This window comes from Apis florea, unplaced genomic scaffold (assembly GCF_048593485.1).
Source record: "Apis florea isolate Af1SG1 unplaced genomic scaffold, ASM4859348v1 contig_3367_pilon, whole genome shotgun sequence".
Taxonomy (NCBI): domain Eukaryota; kingdom Metazoa; phylum Arthropoda; class Insecta; order Hymenoptera; family Apidae; genus Apis; species Apis florea.
The window spans coordinates 988,668-1,013,205 of NW_028256746.1; the positions used below are offsets into that span (position 1 = coordinate 988,668).

The 24,538-nt window shown below is 42.2% G+C and overlaps 1 protein-coding gene across 17 annotated transcripts in view; it reads right to left on the reverse strand.

Moving 5' to 3' along the window:
• LOC100872064 (nucleolysin TIAR) overlaps positions 1-24,538 on the reverse strand; it is a 446,485-nt gene that overhangs the window by 86,445 nt on the left and 335,502 nt on the right. For all 17 annotated transcript variants that reach the window (XR_015293242.1, XR_015293246.1, XR_015293244.1 and 14 more), the window contains one exon: positions 18,656-18,743. Coding sequence is in view for 12 of the 17 variants with exons in the window: in XM_086911790.1 (XP_086767916.1) it covers positions 18,656-18,743 (88 nt within the window). In the remaining 5 variants the exon portion in view is untranslated. The remainder of the gene's footprint in view (positions 1-18,655; positions 18,744-24,538) is intronic.

Consider the following 24,538-nt stretch of genomic DNA (forward strand, 5'->3'; position numbering starts at 1 on the left):
TTAAATTCAGAATAAACCGTACAAATGGACATCGTTCCGAAAACATGCATGCATACGAAATATTTATGATTTCCGTGTTCAATTTGTCGAAACGTGAATTCCAAATGCGCAATGATTTCGAGCACGTATTTAAAAGGAAAAAAGAAAAAAAAAAAAAAAAAAAAGAGCAGAAAGAAAAAAAGAGAATCATTTTACCAACAACATTATTATTACACGGCGCCGTGTTATCATTCCGCGTATCTAAAAAAATTGCGTCTCGCTCCAATAACAATAAATATTACTTGCTTGCGTCGCAATATTCTTCTGAAAAGTTTGTTTCAAATGTGTAACGAATTAATGGATTTTCTATTTATAAAAATCCATTGCTCGAGGCCGTGTGTGCGCGCGCGCCCGTCTACGGTATGTTTAATTCCAACGAGAGCATAATAAATTAATCTCTCACTCTTTTCCACCCTTTTTCTTTTTCACCCTTTCCAGGGCATTATTTAATTCATGCATGAGATTTATTTTCATCGCGAGAAGGGATGGATATATCTCACCCTTCCTCGGCTCGGTTAGCTACGACTTATTAAGCGAAGACTATCTCGTCAAAGTTACTGTTTTATCTAATTTTATACACACACGGCCGCCGGTTATATACGTTTGGTATGTAAAGTGTGGGGCACGAGAATTTGTCTACAAAAGCGGATGCATACACGCGCGAGTAAATTTGGACGTAAACTTAAATTAATCGTGTAACATTTTCTTGTATTTCCCTTGATTAAATTCCATAATACCGAGTTGCAGTGTAAACATTTCCGGCGAGAGCGCGTGCCCAATTTCATTCAAGGGTCGGAGAGTTCGGTGGATAACGATTTTAAACGGAGGATAAAAATTCCTTTGAATTTCAATTGTATTTGTAAAAATCTGTATCCTCCTTGTATTTCCATTTAATAAAAATAAAAAGGTGGCTTTATTTGCGGCAGTTGTTGGTCTTATTTATGTCAAATTATTTTTAATGAGAAGGACTTAACGAGAGAGGCGCGATCTCTTGCTCCGCGTTTAATTTTGACGAAGCTTAACGCCTCGTTATCGTCAACTAGGCAGACATTTTGCACACGCGACGCTTTGCACAATTCGGCGCTTTCCCTCGCGCAAAAAAGGATCGACAAATATTTCCCTCCACTTTTGCGGTTCACTCGACATAGAAAACAATTCCGTAAAAGCTGATTAGCACCCTTTTCTCTCTCTCTCTCTCTCTCTCTCTCTCTCCCCCTCCCGCCCCCTCTTTATCTTTCGTGCTCCTTTTCACTGTACTATTTTAATTATCGTCGCTTTAATAACCATCCCTTTTGCAACCGAGTTACCCGACATTCTGCGTTTTAACGAGCTTTCAAATACGAAAAAGAAGAGGAAGAGAAGAAAAATAAAGGAAGAAAGAAAGGAAGGAAAAAAAGTCGGGGTGATACAGGGTGTGCAAAAGCGTAGCTAAGTAAAGTGTGACGTAAAAACGACACTTTTCTTTTTTTTTCTTTTCCTTTCCTTTCCTTTTTTTTTTCTCTTTTTTTTTATACGCCTCTCCCTTTCAATTTCATTTATAGCGAACAAAAAGCACGTGGAAAGAAAAAAGAAGAAGAAGAAGAAGAAGAAGAAGAAGAAAAAAAGAAAGCATCGCACGCGAAAATAAACTTATCGTCTGGCCAAGTATCGTTTCTCCTTCCTTCCTTTCTCCCTTTCTTTCCTTACTTATTATCCGTGTGATCGTACTTGAATGAAATCGCCCTAACATCTGCGACGACTTGAATCGAGAATGAATCATGAATCAACGTAGATTCCTTTATTTACGCGGCCGATTCAGGCTTAGTCGCATTACGCTCCGCCAAACTAATCCAAACCAATCGTAGTCACGAAAAAGTCGCGTATTCCATCTTCCTCTTCGCATATTTACCCTATTCTTTCGTTCCACGAAGGAACCACAATCTCTCTTTCGAACAAACTTGCAGCACCCACTCTCTCCCCCCGACATTACATTTACACAAGTAGCGTACGTAAGCGCGAGGGGATGTATTCGCAAATAAATGCAACGCGATTACACACAGGCGCGTGCGTGCGTTTGAATGCATTATACACGCGGCCAATATTTCCCCCATAGAATGCACGGTAGTGGTGGAGGATCGTAGAGGCGGGCGAAACTCCGTACACTCGCGTGGAATACCCTCCCGTGTGCACGCGTGTCCCTGGCACGCTAGATGATATCGAAACGGCATCGAGATATAACCCGCCGCGAATGCATATGTATGCGTATATTACGTGTATATCCTGGAGGAATGCGTTTCCGGATATACACGTTAAACGCTACCGAGCCGGAGATAATCTTATAATCTTCCTTCGACGTTTCCTCTCGTGTATACGTGTGCGTGTATAACCAAGGATTGCCGCATTTTCCAACAACAACAATCGATACGCAACAACACACCTATTATTAGATACACTCCCGTTCCAATTTTTCTCGCCTTTTCTTCCTTCCTTTCGTTCGAGAGAGCGAGATGCCTGGTCGGTATTCCAACGATGATGATCCGCGCAACCACTCGAGTATAATACGGGGGAACGTTTACGAGCCGAAATTCCGAGCAAGACCTCGGCGAAATTTCGGCTGGTGCAGGGCTGCAACGACGACGACGAGCATCCACATCCATATTCATGCGGGCCGTGGCGGGTATGCAAATAACAGTATAGGTTGTGAAGCCTGGGCCCTGGCTACGAAGGCAAGAGTCGGTGCGGTGCGTGGAAGGTGACAGGATTTTTCAAAATGTGGAAACTAATATCGCGACCCTATCTCTCTCTCTTTTTCCTTTCTGCACCGAGCTCCTTAGACCCTTCTCCACCCACCATGACTCACCTCTGGCTTCGCGCCTCGACCCGTTCTGCCCTCAGAAACTGTATCCCAGCTTCTTTCTTTGCCTTCCTATCCGCTTCCAACTCGCCTATGTATGTATGTATGTATGTATGTATGTATGTATATATGTGTGTGTGCGCATATACCAAAGGGATGTATAACGTTGGAGGTGGCTGACAGGTATCTATATAGCAGCCACGATTCACGGTACACCGACTCTCATTGGACCGTCTACCGTCGACGTGACGAAAGAGAGAGAGAGAGAGAGGGAAAGATTTCTTTATTAAAGCTCGGCGGAGTGACCAAAATATGAGTTTATATCAACCTCGACCCTTCTGCCCGCTTTACCCTTCTAATGGCGTTTCCTGATCTTCTCACCGAGAAAAGACTCGCACGCGTATTTGTATTCTATTATTTCTAGGAAGGAAGGAAGGATCAACTTTTGAGAAATAAATTTTCTCTTATCTGTATCGTTCTCTCAAAGATTATTCGATTATTGCTTCTTTCTTTTTCCTTCGCACGAAGCGAACGGAATGATTCGTTTATTCTCTTGATTGATTTTTAATCGCGTGAAACGAATAATATTGTAAAAAAAAAAAACAATTTCATATCACGATTAATCAATGATTTGCCAATGAGTTTTAGCCCGTCCAATTTAACGAGTTATTCATCTATTTCGGTAGAATTGTGGAATGCGCAGTTTCTGCACCAATGAAGATGAGGACGCGTGTATTATAATTGTTTCATTGATCGAATTCACGGAAATATAACACATTGTCCATCCAAGAAATTAGTCGAAATATTATGCGAGAAATATATTATTTCTACGGTATCTCGCGTTTCTAACCACGTTTAGGGTATCGTTATATATTTTTTAACGTCTTTTTTTTTTTTTTAATTTCAATATTCGGAATCGGTTTAATTTTGAATCTACGAAATATTTTCGATACGTTACGATTTAATTATTCGCAATCGTTCCATCCAGGATGTTAATAATAATAATAATAACGAGATAACGGCGGTAACAAAACGTACGTATTCCGAAAAAACAACCATAAATTGTGTACCGTTTTGCGAAACGTTTCTTCGTCATATTATCAACAGCGTGCATGGGTCCCGCAACACATTTCGATAATAAAGCATATTTCTATGGAACTCTAGGGAATTATAGGGAGCGTTATGGTTAAACAACTCGACCGAATAAATGGCGCTCTGGAGACTATCGATTTTTAATCGATTTTTCGACGTTTTTAAAAAATCTAAACCGGAATGTCCCGCCATATAAAATATTCCAGCATTATTCACTCGATTCACGAATTCACAAAAAATTCACGAATTGACGCATCGTTTAATTTTCAAGGCCGGATTATTCCTTTAAGAAATATACATTCAATACATATCGACGAGTGTTAGAAAAATACTTCACCTTTCCTTTTTTTTTTTTTTTTTTTTTTTCTATTTAATTCGCAGAAAATGTAACGTGCGTTGGGACAAGGTTGCGTTGAAACAAGGATACACGGAAATAATGAATTTTGACGTGACGCGTTGCAACGCGTGGCAGAGATAAAAGGGAAACGTTGCAATATCGTGTAATTTTCAAGAACAGACGAAGCACAGTTCAGTTAATTCTGATTTTAATTAAATTATAATATAAATAATAATAAAAAAAAAAAATAACAGAGAGAGATTCGTATTTACGAGTTCTAATTTACGAGTTTTATCAGTTTGCGAGAATATATTTCGTCTTTTATCCCTCGAAGCTTCTCTAACTCTTAACGATTTTAAAACAAAATAATATCGAACAATTTCGAAATGGATAATCCTATTCGGAAATTTAACGGGAAAGCAAGAAATTTTCAATTCAAATATTTCGATCCTTTTGCGAAAATTTCACGAGTCAGAGATAATTGATAGCGTCGATAAATTATTTTACAAGAAGAAATTTATTTTAATTGTAGATATAATTTGCCATATTATCTGACGCGAAAAATTCGAGAATTAAAGTTCGAAGAATACGCTTTTTTATTCGTTGTTATTGTTGTTGTTGTTTACGCGATGAATCGCGTGAAACTTTTTCGAATAGGATGAAAATATCAGTTTAAAACTGATGAAATATTTTATGGCGTGAAAATACTTCTTTTGCAAAAGAAGTGCATCAGAGAGACGTCGATTATTGCGTTTCAAAACTTCGTTTCATTGTCGCGAACGAACGTTTTAACATTCATCGATAAATATAGAGGGAAAGCGAGCAAATTAATCGATAAATTAAATCTTAAATCCGAAATTCAATCACACGTTCGTGACTCGAATCGCGAAATTCTTCAGAGCTCTTATTCGGAAACTTATGGGCGAGAAACGAGAAAATTCAGTCCACGCGAATTGTTAGTAACGAATGAAAATGGTGAATTCTTGGCACTTGCTTAGATAGATGTACGCTACTCCCAACTCTGGATCCTATATCAGATCTTGCCCTCTCCTCTTCTTCGTTCTCTTCTCTTCTACACCTCGAGTAAATTACTCGGCCAGTTATTAATTTTATTCCGCCCCTTGATACATGATTGATTACACGGGTATCGATTCTATTGAATTTTTTTTTTTTTTTAAATTTAAATAAAAAAGAAAGCGCGCAACTTATCGAGTTTCAAACTTTTGAATAATCGAGGTTCAAATTCTTTAAAGCTCGTGGCACTATTACCGGTCGCTGTCGGATGATTCACCATAAAACCAAACTCGAATAACTCGACAACACCGAGATCCATGATCCATTATTTTGGAAAAAGATGAGCAAATTGGACGAGTAAAAATTCGAGACCAAAATTTCGACCATATCTCTCCGGGAACGGAGAGGCGGTGTTGTCGAATTAGCAACGTTCGACGGTGGAGGGAAGGAAATTGACCGGGAACCGGGGAGGGAAACGGAGGGAATATTCGAGTGAAAAAAAAAAAAATTTGCGAACCACCATTCTCGGCAGGAACCTCGCAGAAAACCTAGAAGTTCACGCGAATAGGTCAGTCCTTAATATCCTGCCTCTTTCCCCCGGCTTCCGCAACTTTGACTGCAGACACTCACGGACTCATTCACAAACGTACACGCGAGAGAGAGAGAGGCACACTCGGAGTCGGCCAACTCCCGCTTTCCGTCTTTCTTCTTCTTCCACCTCGCCCTCTTCCTTTACCGCTCTCCATCCCTCTCCAGATTCTCAACCTCCTTCTTTCCGTTGGTTTTTTAGACAAGTCCGAGCATTCTACGTTCAAGGCTCTTCCTGGGCGATAGGTGGAGCTAGGGAGAGGGTGCAGAGCGGCGGGCGAGGGGGCGCAACGTCCAAGAAGAGTCTTTTCAAATCCCTCGGCATTTAAATATTCGTACCAATTCCACCCCTTCTCCTCCTCTAGCTCTCGGCCCCTCGAGCTAGCCTCGGTCGACCAACGAACCGACACGAATCGCGGTTGTATTCAAAGAGCTCTCTCTCTTTCTCTCTCTCTCGGCCGTCCTTCCTCCTTCCATCTCGTCTCCAGCAGCGTGGACGTACACACAGCTTCAGTCACCCTGCCACAGCTTTCCCTCTGTCCCTTTGTTAGCCGCTCGATCTACCGTACCACACCAGTCCTGCTCCCGCTCCGTCCCCTCTTCCTCTCTCTCTCTCTCTCTCTCTCTCTCTCTCTCTCTCTCTCTCGGTTGCACAGGGAGAGGTGTGCGTTATTGGCGAACCAGGGGAAAGCCACTTTCATAGAAAGGCTACTGCTGGTGCCGCCGTTTCTGGGGCTGCATCGTTTTACGTGTTGCGTCCGATCGTGAATACCGTCCGACCTGGCGTCGCTGCCTTTATCCGTTTCTCCGGTGCGCTCCCATTCCGCATCTCCCTTTCGAGGTTCCCACTCTTTGTCCGAGCCAAGCACCACTGACATCCGCCAGTTGGCGCCCCACGCCCGCCTTCTGCTTCTTTCTCCACGCACCGCCCTCCCGCCTTCGCTTCGCTTTCGATGCGCTAATGAAAAAAGTTGCCAATTGAACATCGCGTTCCTGCCCGATCCGCCAGCCTTCTCTCCGCTCTCTCTTTTCCATGCCCGATCCCGTAATTACGGATTGAAAGTATGTTTATCACGGACGGATCATCCGTTTATTACCGTTTCCTTTTGCATCGCCCTTTCATCCAACGTCTCTCCTGCTTTCTCTAAACATCATCATCTTCTAAACTTTTCTAACCTAGCTTCTAATCCCTCTTCTCTCTCCTTTCTTTTTTCTATTCCTCGAAACTTCGTCGTGGTGAAATTTTTCGTCGATCATTTCGCTCGAAGAAGCCTCGCTCCGGGGCGACAAGGAACCGTGGTATCGATACGACAGCGTAACGAGGGAGAGGGGAGTGAACTGGACTGGATTGAACGACGTTATTCATGGAAACGATACTGATTACCAAGTTCCGGGAAGCGAACAAATCGGTGCCGATACATCGAGCGGAATTAGTGAACTGTTCCTGATTGCATCTGCCAGTTACGTACGGAAACCACGAGGATCCCTCTCTCTCGCTCCAACCATCGGCACGATTCATACCGGGCGACCGGTATGAATACGTTAACACCGGATAGACACGACCCCCTCTCTTTCTCTCTCGAGAGAGAGATGCGACGGGATGGTTTTCCAGGTCGTAGGATATCCGGCAAACCGAGCCGAATTGGAAGTAGCTCGAGGAGAGCTTGGAAACCTATTCGACTCGCTAGACTGAAAGCTAGAGAGGAGCCAAGTAGGGAGAAGGGCGGACACATATCATTGTGCCGTCGAGTGGCTTGAATATTTTAGTCGGACAACAAGTGGAGGAACCTGGACCTAGCGCTTCCTCCACTTCGAGGCCTCCTCTCTCTTTCTCTTAAGCTAAGGTCGACGCGGTGGACGACCGACCCAGGCTATCGACCCTCCTATTCTTACTTTCTCTCCTCCGTTTTTATCCCCTCTCCTCTCTAACCCACGAACGAGTCAGGAATACGAGATAGCGGAACGAGAGAGAGAGAGAGAGAGAGAGAGAGAGGAAGCGGCAGAAAGGGTTTCAGAAGCAAAACCGGACCGGGGAGGAAGAGGCGTATAGAGAAAGAGACGGACGCTGCTTGAAAAACCTAGGAGAGTGGAAGAGTGTGTGCGTCAACGAGGGCACACTTTTCTAACCTAATGAGCAAAGTACTCTTCCACCCTATACCGCTATTCCTAATTTTCTTTCTTCTTTTTTTTTTTTTTCTTTTTTTACCTTTGTCCGTTTTCCGTTTCCTTTCTTCCTTCTCCTTTTACTTTTACTTTTAATTATTTTTAATTACTCGCTCGTTCTCCGCGATCCTCCTTCCTCTCCTCTCCCTCAAAGTTGTTTCTCACCGTTTTCCGAAGTCGAGCCTCCTCCCTCAAAACTTTTGAGGACTAAATAAAGTTCGATGCGTGCAAAGCGTTTGTCCTTCGAATAAAGTTTCTTTTTTTTTTTGGATCTTCTACTACTAGTTTCACTCGCTTAAGGATAAGGGAGGGGGGCGAGATTTCTGAGACGCAGTTCGAAAAAAGGAATCTCGAACATTTCCGAAGATACGATTTAACTCGGTTGATCGTTGTTCACGTGAACGGGAAGCGAATTAAGAAGAAGAAAAAAAAAAGGAAGAAGAGAAAAATAAGGAAGGTAAAAAGCTTCGAGACAAGAATCGCGCGTACAACATTGATTTCGAGCGGGTTCGACTTCTGGCAAACAAGATATCGAGCTTCAAAGGGGGACTCGTACGTGGGCTGTTTTTGGATGTCCCCTCAGCCCTATCTTCTTCTCTCTATCTGCACGGAGGCCAAGGAGTAGCCGGGGAGATCCTTAGCAGGGTTTACAAAGAGAATTCACGATGCGGCCTCTTACCGGATCTTTCCGTCCTCCTTTTTTCCCTTTTACCGCCGCATCTCCGTTCCTCTCTCTCTCTCTCTCTCTCTCTCACCCTCGCCGTTCCACCTGCTAAAGCTCGTGCGCCCTTCTCTCCTCGAGTCGCTCGATATTTCAGACTCTAAGCATAATTTCAGCCCCCGGTGGACTATACGCGTGCCGAGGGATTCTTCCGTGGTGACGGAGAGTAGCTGCCTCATTGAAATTTCATACTCGTTGACCTACTACCTACGTAAACCCTACCCCAGACATGCTTGGCCGGTCTCACCCCGCCGTCAAACATCCTGAAAACTTCCTACCGGAAGACTCGACCCATTACACATCTTCTCTCTCTCTCCCTCCCGCAAACTGTTTTCCTTCGCCAACTTTTACGGGAGAACCGTTTACGGACTTAAGAACTTTCGTCGCCGCATTTTTACAAGCGTGTTTCGATCAAAAATTGAATCGAATCGAAAAATAACGTATTATATCGTCGAGGCAGGAGTAGTAAGCGAATCGAAGAGAGAGAGGAAGAATCGCAGTGAGATTCTCTGAAATTATCTTCGATAAATTGACGCGCGAATCCGTGCGGACGCGAATGCATCTTCGGCGTGAGGATTGGTAAAACGATAAATTTGCAAGCCTATGCGGGACGATTACGAATGCGGCATGCATGGGTACGTTAAAGCCGGTCATAACTATGCCACCGCTTCGTTGGACCGAATTCTCTTTGACCGTTTGCCGGAGGAGGAACGGCCGAGGAGAAAGACTGGTCGAAGCGAGACAGAACGCAGGCGAGTGACAGAGAAGGAATAGAATAGAGAGGGAGAGAGAGTCGAAGAAAATGGCCAGGGCGAGGCTAAGTTTACGGGGTCAGTTTGTCGAGAGAGACGACCATCGTAGAGAGAGAGAGGGAGAGCAACGGTGGCGGTCGGTCGTAGCGAAGGATGGCGGCGGTGATGTAGGGAGCTGGGAGGTAAGAGAGGTAAGATTTAAACCCTGACAACGTCTCAAGTCCGAGTGCACCGCTCGTTCGGTAGATTCGGTGACCGGCCAGTATTACTACCATAACCCTGGTACGGGATCTGGGATGGAATCCCCGGACGTTCGGACCGGAGGCAAGGGACTCCAGTCTCCGGATTTTAAGTGCCTACCGCCGAACCAGCGAGGCGCATTATTCGCCGAATTTCCTTGAATCATTTCACGGAATATCACCCTCTACGACTGCCTTCTATTGCCCCTCGACGGGGCGATGCGACGCCCCTATGTGAGCGCAATTCTGTGAATGTTACGAGAAAAATAGTGTTACTATTCGGTGCCTGCTGAGCGGGGCAATCAATAAACAACTTTTATTCGAAATAAATAGAACACCTCGATTGAATCTTGTTAAAATTAGAAATATTTTGTGAAACTTCGAAGATAATAAATTTTCGGTCCATGAGTCTGAGATCATTAGAGGCGCGAAATCTTTAAAATGCTCTCTTATATCGCGACGTGATCCCCGGATATTATCGTCTAAAGAAACAATTTTTAAATATTTATCTTGGCCGTCCGATTAAATCCAATTAAAATTACGAAAACTTTGAATCGGTACAACTTCGAAGATAGTAACTTCCGGTCGATGAGTCCGGGATCATTAGAAGCGCGATATCTTGACCTTGAAAACGCTTTTTGAATTATTTCCATACGACTTCCGGTTCTTCAGATATTATCGTTTAAAGAAACAAGTATTTTAAATATTTACCTTACTGCCGCCCGATCGTATCTTATTAAAATTACGAAAACCGTTGTAACATTCGAAGATAACCATTTTCGATGGACGAGTAAACGATCGTTGGAAACGCGGAATCTTGCTCTTTAAAACGCTTCTCGAATTATCCCGATACGATTTCCGAGATATCGTCGTGTAAATAAAAGGATAATTTTTACCATCCTCGTCCTTGTCGCTCCTTCGTCCGTCTCGGATCTCTCGCTTCAACGAAATTCCAGACAAGCGACAGACGCAATTCTTAGAAATAGTACGCACTTCTGGGAAACGATGTAGGTCACTGGATCGCGAGTCCATTCGTAATTTTCGTAACGTCTTAAGTATACGAAAACTTTGAGCGGTTATATCTCGACAACCGATCGAGATATCGGGATAAAACAAATTGGAATTTCAACGGCACAGGTTTCCTCTGTCTTCTGACCGTACTTTACGATACGAAATTTTTAATTTCTTCTCACGATTTTTATATCGAAAGATCCAAGTTTTGTTTGTACAACTTTCTACAATAATTTGTTGTGGTTTAAAGGTTATATTAAACTTATTTATATTATTATATCATTTTTATTATCATTATTAATCGTAGAGTATTATTCTTGTACTTAAATAGAGCATCGCAGGTCGGATCGTGAGCGATCTATAAATTTCAACTTTCAGCCAAAACTCTAGACTGCGGATTCAGTTTGTAGACCGGGGCGGGGGAGTCTGAAACCACCGAGAGAGGTAGGAGAGAAGCTCTAAGAGCCGGTTAGAGGGTGAAGACGGAGGATAGTTCTTGGTACAAGAAGGAGTGATAATCTTAAAGGGTAATAAATCAAGTGACCGCACATTCGCAACATTCTCGACTATACAGATCTTCCTACACCTCTAAACGATCCCGTATCTATAAATCGATCTTTCTGTAAAATTACGTTGATGCGATTATCACCTTACCAATTATCCAAATTATTTCGCGATTGTTTAATTTTTCCTTTTAACGATGTTAAGTACGCAATCGCGCTATATCTGCAAAATGAATACAACAAACAGTCACGATTATTTGTCGGCAAGACTCACAATACACGAAACAATATAATATTTATCGATGGAAATAATTCATACTTTTGGAAACGAGGAACGAACACGTAAAGCAAACGAGAAATCGTTCGTTTCAAATTGAAAATGAAGCATTGTGTAGAGAGTTTTGTTTCCCTATTATGATTAATTTCAAATAATTGCAGAGAACGCAGTTTAAAAAAATAAACGTTTAGAGGTATATCTGGATTTCCAAAAATTTCCAAAAATTTCATACAAAAATAATGGTATGAAAAAAAGATTTGTATCGATCGTGTTGTAACGCGTGTTTTAGATATATATATATATATATATATCGAAAGACAATCAATTCGTTAACGCCATTATTAACAAACGCGTATAAAACAATGATTTCTCTAGTATGCGTGAGCATTAATACGAATACAATTATACTACATCGAATATTCCACATTATACATTATATTAAATATTCCTCTGTAAATATTTTCCATTTAATTAAATTAATTTCGAATATGATAATAATACCGCCTCGATCGAAATACATATATCATTTATTTAATTATATCAAAAACGTATAGTTTAAAATATCAAATATAATTTATTTTATCTCGCGTAAATATAACAAATTATGTAAACACCCGATCCGCATTTATTTTATTAATATAAAATCAATGAAAATGAATAATTGAACGATCCTTCCTTCCTTCCTTTTCTCTTTTTCAGATGTAAGATATACACGCGTGCAAGATATACGTTTCGCGCAATAGAGATCGATATTGTTATTTCACGGGATACGTGATAAAATATACGCGTGTCGGGCGTATATATATATATATATATATATACACGTGTACAATACATATAAATAGGAGTATTCGGCCGGTAGTACGTGAAATACTGGAATGCTTTGAGATAGCCAATAAGAGGGTAAGTAAGTACGCAGCCAGTGAAAGCTCTGTAAGTAATAATTCTCTTCCACCCTCGAAACTCGATATCCGGTTGGGATAAGCTATTTCGTCGGATTTTGCTTTGATCCTTCGTCCACTTTAGGGTTTTGCTTCTCGTACAAGGGCTGACGTGTGTGCGCGCCGGCAAACGAAGAAAACCGAGGCCATCGAATCCGAAGGGAAATTATAGGAAATTTAGAAAGGAGAGGAGAGATTCGAGCAATATCGGATCGTATTCGCAACGTAATCGTTAATAGAAAAATTCGATTGGATTTAGGAAATCGAATCGAAACAAACATCGGGCGAAACTTTAACCTCCGCGAAGCTATGCCTAAAACTTCCTTCCTATTATATTATATTTCTCCCTCGATATCATACAACATAACAATCGAATTGGGGGGAGGAAGGGGGGAAAGAAAAAGAGAAATAATCCCGATCGGATAATGACGGAATAAAATAGCTCAATTAAAACGAGGAAACACGTATATTCGTCGCAGAAATGATCGAGAAAGTCCAGTATCGGCGCAATTAAAAAACTTCCGATCGACGAAACTATCGAGCGCGCTGCTCATCAATTGCGCGATCGGGGAAAGACGCGAGGGGAGAGGGGGAACTCTTTCCACCCTTTGAAGAGCGGAGCGGGCAAAGGAAGGGAGGGTGAAAAAAGAAAGGAAGAAGAAAGGAGGAAACAGCGAAAGCTGAATTATTATGTCCGGACATTGCAATTGAACCTCGTCGTCGTATCTGCCTCTGCCGCCGCCTCTAACAACGCGAAAGTTGCTCGTACTTTTACGGATAAAGATCTCGGGCAAAAGTACGGTCGTTTGCAAACTAATCGAGCCGTCGCTTTCTCTACAAGGTGTCGAAACTTTCACGGCCTGTCAACTTTTCCGGCCGCCCTTCCCTCCCCTCCGTCACGCGCTTTCCCGCCACGATCCGCGGCCCCTCTTTCTTTTTCATCTCTCCAAGCGATACTCTTCGCGTCTTCTTTACGTCTGCCAAGAAATAGCAGCTGTAGTATTCCGGTGCGATTTTAAGGAGGACATTTGAAAAGCGTTTTTCGCGTTGCTACCGTGTTATTTCTGGAACGCGGCAGGGTCGATGGGAGAGTAAAAATATTATTCCATCGTCGTACATGCATAAATTTCGCCGCTGTCGCCGGGAGTGGTTCGACGTGGAGGACAAAAAAAAAAAAAAAAAAAGGAAAAAAAGAGAAAAAAGGGAAAAAGGGGAAAAAAGAAGGAGGAAGGGGGAAAAAAATGTTGCAAGTTCGAAAAAGTAACGGCTGAAAAATGAGATCGAGTAATATATATATATAAAACTGTGCGTCGTTCGAAACATTGTTTGCAGAACGATCTGGAAAGCGGAGTCTTAAATTCTTTTGCCCGAGTATTCGCGAAACAGGGATCCATATCTATCGTATCACCGAATTTCCCTCCAATTTCACGAGTGGAACTTATTAATTAACGTTTCTCCGACCGATTGAAAATTTCTGTAACGGTTGAGAACGCTCTCGGGAATACTCTTATCCTTGTATTTGCCAAAATCGTGTTTCTACTTATTCCAAGATGAAAAATTTTTCCTTTATTTATAGAGCCTCGACGAATCGCGACACAATATTCAAACGACGGTCTCGACAATACGAAACGAAAGCTCGATCGAAATACAGCAAGAAAAGAGAGCCAAAAAAAAAAAAAAAAACACTTTGAGAATTTCAAGCAAGATTTCAATAATACAATTAATCTTTTTCACGAGATACGAATAGTTTGTTCATCTCGGATTATTAGTCGGATAAATGATTCCATCGTGATTGGAAATCGGTTACAGGGGAATCGCATGGAAATCAAATGTTTGCCTACGCTAGAGATTAAATTCTGCTTCGCAATAAACTGGCTTCTCTCCGTACCTTCGAAATCTTCGATGATCAATAGCTTTTGATAAGAAGATTACCACCAGCTGTATCGCCTTGTTTCCAAATGCTGCCCGCATTTAAAAATCGTCGATCATCGAGGATCCAATTTATCGAGATCCAAGATTTAACAATCGCGTTGTGTTATCTCGGATAAACGAGCGTCGACATTAGAGAGGCGCAAAGGCGGGAAATGGCAATGAAACGAGCATCAAAGGAGAAGTTTGATCGCGAAGGAGAGCCGCTGCATTTTCGGCAACAACTCGTACGATCGCAAGAGAGATAAGTTTCGCGTGTGTCGGACTCGACCTTGCTCGAGAAACTTTCGCGACGATGCAGGGAACGGATTCGATCGAGCGTCAACAGCTTATCCATCGATCGAAAGGAATTCTTTCTAAATAATCTCTTTGAAGAACGACGTGACGGGAAGGAAAGGGAATTAGAAAGAAATCGCAAACAGCGTAATCAACTCAACGAAAATGAATTCCCTCCAACTCTCCTCTCGCTCCTTTTTATTACGCGAAATCAGCTTCTCCACGTTCGCATTTACCACACACGCGCGCGTAAATATTCACAACCGTCCCTTTCTCCCTCCACGTACATACGCGCGTGTTTATTCGCAGGGAAACTCGGTCGTATGCGTCTGGCAACGTATGGGAAACGACTCCCCCGGGGGTGGCTATATTAAAATTCCTCAAACTTTTTAATCTTTCCGCCGTAGTTAAATATTAATAACGAAATCTCTCGCAACGCGTTTCCTCCTAGCTGTCGAGGGACACGTCCCACCCCTCCTCGTTACACTGTCGCGAAATCTTCTATCGACGAAATCTCCTTCCTTTCTTCCTTCGTTTATTCTCCACGTGTAATTCCACGCAACAATCGTAATCTTCAGCGTGCGAAGCAGCGTGAAAAGGACGATCGATATGGAGGAGGAGATCGATGATTGATAAGATCACGAGGGCAGAGGGGGGAGGGGGGAATAATATCGGAGGGAGAGAATAATATTTCGAGGTCCGTGCGTGCAGGGATGCGGAAAGGTGCGGTTGGTGGATGGAAAAGCGAGGGGAAAGAGCTTACTTAGCCGCCATTTAAACCCGAGAGCGAGCTTTCCCCCGAGCTGAGATCAAGCTGGGATATTAACGGCCTAACGTTGTACCGGATTGCCCAAAATACACGGGCAGCGCCGCCAAGTATCGAGTTCCGAGGGGGAGGAGTCAGAGCGAGAATATACGTTTCTATACGTCTCGATATAATGGATGTGTATACGCGTTAATTGAAACGCGGTTTAACTGCGCATATTCTATTCCGCTATTGTATCCGTTGCCTCTCGTGTATTCTACGTGGTGTAATACTTTTTGTAACGTTTAATCAACCGAAGGAAAGGATAGTTTCGTGTTTTAAATTTTATATATATATATATATATCAACTAACTTTGCGCAAGAATCTCTGATCGATTGAAACTTACGAATCTTCCTATTCGAGCAAGAGTTTAGCCGATAAGAGATAACATCGATCGTCGTTTTATTTGTATCGAGAAGATATAATAAGAGAGAACGTTCTCGCTATTTTATTCTCTAATTCCTCTCGTTATTATCAATTTTCTCCATATCACGTACATACATACATATATACGCGCGCGTGTATACTCATAACATAAAAAAAGTTTTCCATAAGCTTAAAAACTCAAATGTTGTTGTCTGCATTGTGACAATACGTGAGAGCGTACGTACGTACGTATGTAAACTGCTAAAGTTCGAAACGTAGAAGTTTTAGAAACGCAGCCGGGTGTTGGTGAGATTAACAAACGAGCGCCGTGTGTGACGATTCAACTTCGCGCACGAGTGTATATATACGAAGTGTATATATACGAATTCTTTGAAGGTAATTAGAGAATTTTTAACAGGCCCGCTTAAGAAGAATTAGAACACAAGAATCTGTTCTTATTCGTGATCCCTAAAATTAACCCTACAATAACAAACAACGTTTATTAAGTTTGGCTCGAAACGATCTCCTCGCATCTCCAAATCCGTTAAATTATTTCAATCGAATCTCGTGGAGTCGATCATCGGATCGAGAGGCGATTGATCGAAAGCGTGGGCCACGCGTGGAAAAGAAAAGCGGTGGCGGTCAAGAAGAAGAGGAGGAGCGCGAGGGAGGGAAGAAAGCGGATGGAAAGAGGGTAAGGCGGCGGTGGACAAGGGGGAGGAGGTTGGGGCGGGAAAACAAAATAAAAGAGGGAAACCGCTGGCAATTTTTCACTAGCTTTTTAAAGCGCGGCTTAGGTACTCTAGTGGAGAGAGTTTGAATCGATTTTTCCGGAGGGCCCCATTTTTCTCCCGTCTCCTTGCGCGCCGACCGACACGACCACCGCCGATTCTCCCAGCTGTTTCGCCTGCGGAACGCGAATGTCACCTCTAACTTCGGATTTCACATCGAAGTCCACGGAACTTGCCCCCACGGATTTTCCTGTCAAACGAACGCTTGCCGGGGATACGCGAGGATTTCGGAGATTAAGAGCGGCCACCACCAAATGTCAGAGTTTAAACGAGCACTGCTATTTTATTTTTTCTCTCTCTCTTCTTTTCTTTTTTTTTTTTTTTTTTTTTTTGCAACTAGTCTCTCTTTCTCCTTTTCGACGGTGTAGTGTGCCTATTTGTATGAGAAATACCATTCCACGATCGAACACGCGTACCCGGCTCTGGAGAGGTACGGGTGCATTATTCGAGATTAGTTTTTTTTTTCCCCTCCCCCCTACTTTTTTTAATTCTCTTAAAGCTTTCCGCTGTTTTTTGTTACTTCACCTTTTTTTTGTCGGTTTTCGTCCGTTCTATCCGATTCGTACGATATATATATATATATATACACACGATTATCCCGAACATTTTCGAGTTCCGCTTTCGAGAATAACGCTGGAAATGTTCAATTCGTTTTTATGAACGGTTAAAATGTAATTCAATGTTTGTATCGTCAAGGGTTTTCCCGTATTTTCGACGTGTCAATGGATTCATCGTGGCCACTGTGATCATTTTACCGAATTTTAATCGAATCATATCGACCGATCCCCCTCTTTCCTTTGCGTCCTCTTCATCCGAGGCCGCTTAATTTATAATTATACACCGTTTCCGATTCGAACGTGTATAAACAAAGATACGAGAACGAGATTCGATAAAGGCGGGAACGGTGGCTCTCGCGACCGATGAACATATATTTCTTTTTTTTTTTTTTTTTTTTTTACACTCGATCGATACGCGACTGTCATTTCGATGTTAAAATATCAGCGAAACGGTTAATATCATTTACGGTACGGAACGGGCATCCCCCGTGTCGCGGCCGAACATAATATTTCATGCGGGCGTAATAACAAAACACGCATTTCGGCAAATGTGATTTTACGAGCGTGGGGCGCGATGAATATTTAAACAGCCACGTGGATTCGAAAAAAAAAAATAAATATATATATATATATATATATTCTACGTTGGAACGATAAATTAAAAATACGCGTGACATCGATAACTTCATAAATTTTACGCTTCATATGCACGTGTTATCGTGTATAACGATTTCTATTGCTTTCTTTGTTTCACTCTCTCTCTCTCTCTCTCTCTCTCTCTCTCTCTGTCTTTTTTCACTGCGATCGAACGTTAAAAACCGAAAATTTTCCCATCCGCACGAAGCGCAAATGTGATGGGCCATTTTACTCCTGTTAAATACCGATGCCATTGAACTATGAAATTTTATCGTTATTTTGAAATTTAATGGAAGCTGTGAAATACGAGCATGTTTATATATATATCATATTTTTTTTTTCGCGACAATTCGAAAGATCCAAGAGACAAAATGTTTAATTTAAAAAAAAAAAAAAAAAGAAAAACAAAGTTGTATTATATATTTTAACGGTAAAAGTATCATCGATCGAGTGACTTTCTTCCGAATGACTTTAAAACGAAACAACTTGTCAAGATCTTTTAATAATTAGTGTGGCATTCGTAGATTTTTCTCGGGGATAAACGACAATTAATCGGTCATTGATTGAATAAATAGGACAACGCATTAGTAAGGACAACGTGAAAAATTCGATCGAACGAAATTGAATTCCTTTTTTTTTTTTTTTTTCTTTTTTCGAAACGCAACACGATAACATTGGACGCGCGAAAGATACGGTGTTCACACAATATATCGTTATATTATCACTCGTACGCGACGAGGAGGAAGGTAAGTCGGTTTTAATGAGCGAGATTAAGAGGACTTACGAGATTTCGCCGAAAGGAGCGAAGGCTTCCCTCAAGGTCTGCGTTTCGATCTCCGGGCTCAGATCTCCTACGAATATGTGGTAGTGTTCTGGAAAAGATATAAATCGTTAGATATAAAACGGAACAACAGTGGCGGAGAAAAATGGATGGATGGAGAAACAATCGATTCGTTTTTCGCAAAAGAGAGAAAAAAAAAAAGAAAAAAAGAAGATAAAAAAAGATAAAAAAAAAAAAAATCTATCCTTCGCTTCAATTTCAATCCTCAACGGTGGCGTACAAACGAAAAGGTTTTTTTCTTCTTTTTTTTCTTTTTTCTTTTTCGCAAACATCTATCACTGATTCTATCATCACAACACATCCCCCTCCCCGTTTCCGTATACTTTTATCTTCCGTCCCGATGCGTGTTTCCCCCGATCGAAAACGTATAAAATTGCATAAATTTGTGCAGGCTGATAAAAGGCTGCGGCGATATCCTCGAATTAATTTACGCTCGAAATATTCCCCCACCCCCCCTCCCCCCTCCCCTCCCCTCCCCTCCATCCTCTCCGGACATATTATTCCCGGTATAACGTGGAAATTAGGAAATCAGAGAAGTATTGTTTAGTCTTTAAATATTCGGCTGCAACGGCTCTTTGTGTTGTGGAACAGCGGGCGAGCGCAAAATTGGACGCGAAGGTAAACACGCTTTCATTGTTTCTATTAAAATTGCAAGAGTAATTTAACGGCGGTTGGTCCAGTTTAGACACGGTTAGATAAAATCCCCGTGTATTCTAACAAATGCTGCCGGAGCGTGTTCTTGCTTTGTTATGCAAACCCGCGGCGGTGGAATGGCGGTGGTCACCCTTCTTCCTCCTCCACCTCTCCCTCCCCCTCCCGCCCCCCCTCCCCACCCTGTTTCGCCAAGAAAATTCAATTGAAACCGGGAATCACCGGGTTTTTGGGAAACGCGAACGTCCAGATTGCGTCGTGTAAAAATAACCGAAAATATCTTTCCATCGAGATATGCTCGAGGGGGTTGTTTATCTTGCGCGCGCGCTGTTTGTGCAAAGCAAACCAGGGAGCGTGGAGCAAGAGTAATATTTAAGAAGCGCGTTCGGCAATTATTTTCCGCGTTGACATTTCTCCTTTTTATGCTCCTTTTCTAAATTCTCTCAATGACCCCTCTCGTCAATTTTTCTTTCCTTTCTTTTGCTCGTTCATTTTTTTTCACGAAATTAATAACAACGAAAACGGACGTGTAAAAATCGAATCGATCCGCGCAAAAATTGATTCTCTTGAACAAGGGTTCGTGCGGTGTCGAGTAAAATTAATCGACGAGCGCTCCGTATTAAATTAGATGATTAGAATAACAATTAAACGGGTTATTCCCCGTAAGCGGATAACAGGCGAATAATGCGTTGTGGACGTTGATCGGTTGATACAAAATTGGTGGGGGGTGGTTGGCGCGAAAACGGGCGCCGCGTGAAAAACTGGCGGGCCGACGTTTGAACGCTGACTCAACTCGGGGATCTCTCGAGTTACGGGAGGAATCTTTAATTCCAAGTTATGGAAATTTTGTAACGGCGATAAATAATATTTGCGCCGGCCAAAAGGCCAGGAAAGACGCGGTTTAAAACCGTCGATTTTAACGGCGCCGCCGCTTGTTGCCGCCGAGAGTTCCCGCTGAATATGCATTTTCCCCGCCGCGAAATCTGGTTCGTTTACTCTATCCCTAATTGCTCCACTTTGCTCCACAGTTTTAAGCTACATTCCCCGTTTCTACTATTGACGCGCCCGGTTTGTTCACCCCATTTGCATTTTTTCCCGCCCACGACTTCGACTTACGAATTTCAATTCGATCGACGCGATCATCCGGTTGGTTAGCTCGATTCGATTCGACTCGATCCGATTCGCTCGTCCTTCCTTAGGGTAGCTTTTAAATTGGCTATCGATCTTGCACACGCGACAAGGGCTATTAACGGGATACTCGCCTTACTTATTTACAAAACTTGCGCCACCTGTTGTGTCTCCGTTGCATATTTGTCCTCTGCTTCGAATTCGTAAAAAGAGAGAGAGAGAGAGAGAGAAGGAAAAACTCGTTCTCGATTCGAGCGAGAAGAAGGAGAGATTCACGCATGGAAACGGATAAAATTGCCCCGTTTTTGTTCCCACTTTTCGCTCGTTTCATCAAACCTCCTCCCCTCCCCCGCGGTTTTATTCGGGAAGGCTGGGTCAAGATGAGTAGTCGAAAATCGTGTTAGAGCCGTAGGAGGTGGCCAAGCTGGGCGTCAGTTACCACGGCGAGAGGAAAATACGGAGGGTAGGGGGGAGGGGGGCGTTGGAAACGGAGGGTGGTCTGATTACAATCGGTTTGATGGTCTATCCTCTCGGTGGCCGGGGGTTCCGGCGCGCGCACACACACTGGCCCATTCTCGTGAATTAGTCCGGACCTCGTCATCTTCCCCTCCTCGTGCTCCACTGCCGACACCATCCTATCGTGGCCGGGGATCTTTGGACTATTAGGAAATCAACAGGAAATTGACAAAACTTTATTTTGCCCACGGCTTCGTTTCCGAGAGGTTTCGACCTTCGTATCGCGAATACACGATGCCCTTCGTCCTTCCCTCTTCCTTCGAAATATCGTTTCCCCGATGGAAAGAAGCTTGGTACCCATCCATTTTTATGCTTATTCGAAATTAACGTTTTATTAGAGCCAACTGTCATCTAGGATACGTTACGTAACGAGATTTCAAGAGTGAATACGATCCTAAATTAGTATATATATAATATACGTAATTCGATCCTTATAGATACGATGCATCCTCGTCGACAGATGGCATTCCTTCGAAATATCGTTTCTTCGATAGAAAGTTTGGTGGATCATTGATATCTATCCATTTTTATTGTTATTCGAAATTAACGTTTTGTTATATAACGTAGAGGCGGTTAATAAAGAGATTTGAAGAATGAAGAAGTATCGTTTCTCCGATGGAAAGCTTGGTGGTATCTTCTTGGTATCCATCCATTTTTATGCTTACTCGAAATTAACGTTTTATTACAGCCAATTGTCATTTACCTTATATAAGAGAGAGGCGGTTAATAAAGAGATTCGAAGGCACGATACAACGATCCTTTCGATCCTTATAGATACGACAGATGGTTCGAACACGTTTAAGAGAAATAAAAGTTCATATGGTTTACAAATTGGCAAGAGTTGTTTCGTTTCCCATCTTGTATCGATGGATACGAAACATTTCCTCTCCGTAAACGCGCATAAATCATTTTGATATACAAATGACCTTGGTCGAACATTCTTCACTCGATTCTCAGACAGGGAGGGTCTTTCTAGACGAGATATCCACTAAATTATTACTGGAAACGTAACAGCTTCTATTCTACCAGTCTCCGCCGCTTTCGTGTCTATATCACTTTCTGATACGGTTCAGTCATGTCGACACGGAAATAAATGGAGGGAGCGTGGAAGCGGAGATAAAATATAGGAACGTGCGATTTTCAACGATCCTTCCGTACTATTTATTGTCATATTTATTATAAAGAGTATCCGAGCTATATAATATATATATATAGAATATAGAACCGCATCGGAACGTTATCGAATTTTCTATTAGCTGTCCGCCCGTATAAAATTTATCGCGAGCATTAACCCTCAAAAAAGCGTTAACCCCGCGTTCTAAAGTGTTTCGAAATCGATATCATTTTCAAATACAGTTCTCCATATCTTCCACGATTCTACATCTTCGAAATAATATCAAAAAAAAGAATAATACGAATTCTCTCTTCTTTAAGACAGACTGTGTTCCCCGTATTCCCTCCTCTTCATCGTCTCTGCATCTTAAAACTTATCCGGAAACAGTTTTCAACTTTTATCATATTTCCTATCCTATCTTTGAAAGAAAAAAAAGAAAGGAAATCTCAAGCTTTTACTAAGAATTTCTCGAAATCTCGAATTGGACAACCTCGAGCCGCACAATCGAACGTATACAAATCTCGGTGCAACCGCGTCGCGTCGTTACGTCGTCGCAAGATAAACTGGCAATTTCCAGCCAACGGACTTTGGACTTTCTTCTTCTTCTTGGTCGCCAATACCAAGTATACCCTCCATTCCATATAATAACGCGGAGCCCGAGAGACGGTTTCTATACACGCGGGCAAGAAAACCAAGCAATTGTCCCCACCATCGATGGAAACGAAGGATAGAAATCCATTGAGCAAGGAGGACAATGCGAGGAGGGAGAATCGCGTAAAAGTCGTGCGCGATCCCATAGATCGAGAATCGGGGGGGAAATGGATTGGCCGTACATCAAGGATTTCCTTAATTTTCGTTCGAGGCGAACGTTGATTTAGGGAGACGCGCCCCTCCTCCGAGCGAGTTGAAACTCGAGCGTAACTCGGGGGGAGGGAAAGGGGGGGAGGGGGAAGAGATCTCTCTATTAATTCTTGGAAAAGGTAGCGGGGTGAACGGAATCGAATCTCCTCGGTTTGGTCGGATGTGCATCGATGCACACACGTGGTGCGCCATAAGCCTGGACTTGGCTGACTCCACCACTCGGAGAGTAAGTAGATATGGGTCACCACGCAGCTGACACGAGGCCATTCTCTCTTCCGTGACCTGTTTTCTCTCTCTCTCTCTCTCTCTTTTTTTTCTGCAGTCGCATACGATTTTTACAATCGCGTCACGTTTCCTCGACGCGTCCTCCCCCCTCCTTCGCGGTCGGCCGTTAATACCTGGCCGACGAGAATTGAAAGTTATTTTTCTTTCTTCTTCTTCTTTTTCTTCTTTGGAGAAAAATTCGATGGAAATTCGATTCGATAGGGGTACGTTTCGACGGATTGATCACTTTCGTTGAAATCTCGCGTCGATTTATACGAAAGAATATATATATATATATATATACACGACGTTATTCGTATTAATTTAATGAAAATGTAGTCACACCTTGGATGAATATGGAATTTTTCGTTGGCGAGGCACGCGAACGGCATTTATTTTTCCTTCTTCAAAGCGTAAAATATTATAACATCGGGAGCTCGAATATTTAGATAACTTGTTCGCATGCGAGTTTTTGTTTTTATAATTCCACCGTTCCCGATAATACACGCTCGTATCTCGTGTATGCGTGCTCGTTTTGATGTGTCGTCGAGTTTATCGTTGCGTGCCTCGTGATAAGGAAACGTTTGTCACCCACGCTCGTTTCTGCATATTATATATCTTCTCTTCCCGGGCACGCACAATTTTCTAAATGGATTTCCGCCGTGTTCTTATTAAATTACGAAGCATACGTGCCGAAACGTCGCGTATAATCTAAACGTCGCGATCCCACGCTGACTTTTCCAATAATTCGAAAAAGCCAAATTATTTTTTCTCACCGGTTTCCAGCTCGTATGGAGATTTCATTTTTAGGAAACAATACTGCTTTTAATTAATTAGTTGCGTTTAATCAGTGTAGAATAAAATAAATGTACATAATAATCGATATATAAAGAAGTACATGAGTAGCAGGCAATTAGTTTAGAAAGCGCTCCGAATTTGACAAACTTTGCTCATTGAAAAATGAAGTTTTAGATATTCGCTATGTCCTCGACAATCCTGTCCTGTACAAATTATCCGATAGATATTGGCTAAATACGGGCCTAAACAGTGATAATTTAATAATAATAATAAAAAAAAAAGAAAACATTGGAAACAAACATTGAAAGAAATAAAAAGATTAAAATTATTATTATGTATATGTATAAGATGGTTTAAAATTAATCCATAATATGGTTAGATTGAAAAATCCGCTAGATGGCGAGCGTTCGGCTGTGCTTCTACATGTCATACACGGTTAAAATTAATTTCAATATAGTTTTGCAAAGTTTTGCGAATCAAATGTGAAAAAAAAG